At 36.4% G+C, this 2645-nt stretch overlaps 1 protein-coding gene across 1 annotated transcript in view; it reads right to left on the bottom strand.

Annotated features, from left to right (window-relative positions):
• The window catches only part of SLC9C1 (solute carrier family 9, subfamily C (Na+-transporting carboxylic acid decarboxylase), member 1), a 138469-nt gene extending 137127 nt beyond the window's left edge, over window positions 1-1342 (bottom strand). Inside the window, exon 1 of the mRNA XM_006864212.1 lies at window positions 1228-1342. Coding sequence (XP_006864274.1) covers window positions 1228-1342 — 115 coding nt within the window. The remainder of the gene's footprint in view (window positions 1-1227) is intronic.
• Window positions 1343-2645: the final 1303 nt, after the last annotated feature.

The raw sequence follows: 2645 nt of genomic DNA, 5'->3' as shown, positions 1-2645 counted from the left end.
GGACCTCCTCTCCTAGACTAGAAAGTTAATCCCTCCCTTCCTTGCTATAAAACGTCTACCTTTACATTTCCAACCTTCACAATTATTCTGAAGTGCTTTTTTTGATGATGAATGCAATACTTTTCCTCTTGAATTGCCACTCCCAGCAGAGTAAATAATATGATTATAGGATTCATAATGGCCAATCCCAGTCAAGGGTCACTAATGTCTAGGTATCGGTCTTTATGTATTTCATTTCATTTTGATGACTTCCGATTTTCCAAGATTCATTCTCCATACATCCAATGCTTTAATTATTAATGGTTGTTTACAGCTGTTTCTTCTCATTTTGAGTCATGTCTCAACAGCAAATGAAGGTCCCAAAGACTTCACTTTGAGGAGGCAGCACTTTTCCAGTTGTATTTTGAGAGCCTTCCAGTCTGAGAGGTTCATCTTCTGGTACTATATTAGACAATACTCCATTGCTATTCATTCAGTTTTTAATGGCTCATCCCTCAGAAAGCTGACTGCCTAGTCTACCTGAGTCTGGAAGCTCTGTTGAAACCTGGCCACCATGTTATCTGTTATATACTACAAAGTCTATAATGACTATTTAGCTAATGCTTACTATTGTTATCAAGGTGTAATATCACAGCTTTCCCTTCAATTAAATTTTCTTTCTGTGAAATATAATCCTTTATTAGGTCAAAGAAAGTGTAAAACTGTGCATGCTTTCTGCAGCATTTTTTTCTTCTTGTAATAGTTAGATATACCATACTATTTGGACACCCAATTGAAGCAGGATAAAAAGTTAAGTCAACCACCCAAAAGATATATTACTTTGAAAATTATTTGTCTGAGTGAAAAAAAAAAAAGTTGAATATATACTTCTACAATATGTATCAAACAATAATTATCAGCAACTGACATAAGAAAATTCCCCCAATTTTGTTTATCTGCTTAATTATCCCAATATTTTCTATCTAATTGTGACATAGCAAATGAGAAGGTGTGAAAACTTTTAACCCAAGGGAGATGAAGAACATCCTAATTAGATTTTACTTGTGTCTTCTCAGGGGTGGATTATTGTTGGATTCATTTGATTGGAAATCTTGTAAACAGATATGAATTTAGGAACAAATTTCTAATTTCATATTGTTGCTACATCCCTTAAGTCTATACAGTGGCATTTCTATGATACAACCTTAAAAACAGAAGAATCTAAAATGAAAAGAGAGTTACACTTACCTCCAATTATACAGATCATAGATAATATTGGAATAATTTTAGGAAGGCCTTGAGGATCTACCAGAAACCATTTCTTCAAATATTCCAACAATGTTAAAATATGTTTTCTGTGCATGTTGGTAATATTTAACAGATTGATATCATTGTCCATCCTGTTGCTTCTAACAATCGGTCTTGAATTTGTGTCTTGTAACTCTCTGCAAAACTCAAACAGGATTAAAGGGACCTAAGATTTTCCATTTTAGTGCCTTCTAATGATTTTCTTTAAAAAAAAAAAAAAAAGGCCCAGATGTCCCCTTTATTTCTAGCAGTAGCTTCTTATTGTTGCTAAGTGCTGTTGAGTCAGTTCCAAATCCTAATGACCCTCTATAGGGTTTCCAAGGAGCAGCTGGTGGGTTTGAATTGCCGACCTTGAGATTAGCAGTCCAGTATTTATCCTACAGCACCACAGGGAAATGGTTGGGCACTGAGCTAATAACCAAAAAGTTGGCAGTTTGAACCCACACAGAGATTCCTCAGCAAAAAGGCTTGGCAATCTGCTTCTGAAATGTCACAGCCATGAAAACTCTATGGAACACAGGTCTACTCTACAACACATGAGGCTGCCATGAGTTGGGTTAGATTTGACAGCAGAGGATTCCTTTCCCTTTCTATGATGCTTTCAATTACAATGTAAGAAAACAACACTCCCAGTGAAATAGACAGTTCAGTGTCACCCGATGTTAATTCACAATGCCAATCACTACTCAGCTATTATCCACTCTGCATCTATCCAACTGTCTGAAAGAATTCTTTATATAATCAGTCATCAGTCATTGGGACCATAGACCATGCAGGTCACTTAGCTCTTCAGATGGAGGATGAACAAATGATTGGCTTGCCCAAAGCTTAACTCTCTGGAAGCATGATCTGGCAGCTGTTCCAGGAAGGAAAAGTCTGAATTTTTTTTTTATTGTTTTATTCAGACAGAAATTAATTGGCCGTCATGATACTCAATCATAGTCTTCTTTTATCTCATTCAGGACACTCATGGGTCACCAGATTTTCCATTTACATATTTATAAAGCAAGCAAGAACACAATCCAAATATTAAAACTAAAATGACTTAAACAAGGGAGATGTTAAATGTTCTTTCTCATTGCTACTTCTTGGAGGAGGGCCTTAATGTGTCTGGTTTGAAGTCATAGATAACAGCCGGAGTCAGTCAGTTCATCTTACCTGCTTATCGTGTGTCTTAGTTCTCCAGTGCAGCAATAACAGAAATATCACAACTGGGTGTCTTTAACAAATGAAACTTTATTTTCTCACAGTTAGGAATCTAGAAGGACGAACTCAGAGAGTCAGCTCTAAAGGAAGCCTTTCTTTTTCTGTAGGCTCTCGGGGAAGGCCTTTGTTTCTTTGCAGTTTTGGTTCCTCTG

The sequence above is a fragment of the Chrysochloris asiatica genome, unplaced genomic scaffold, assembly GCF_000296735.1.
Source record: "Chrysochloris asiatica unplaced genomic scaffold, ChrAsi1.0 scaffold00061, whole genome shotgun sequence".
Classification (NCBI taxonomy): Eukaryota; Metazoa; Chordata; class Mammalia; order Afrosoricida; family Chrysochloridae; genus Chrysochloris; species Chrysochloris asiatica.
This window is presented reverse-complemented; position numbering and strand designations above follow the sequence as displayed.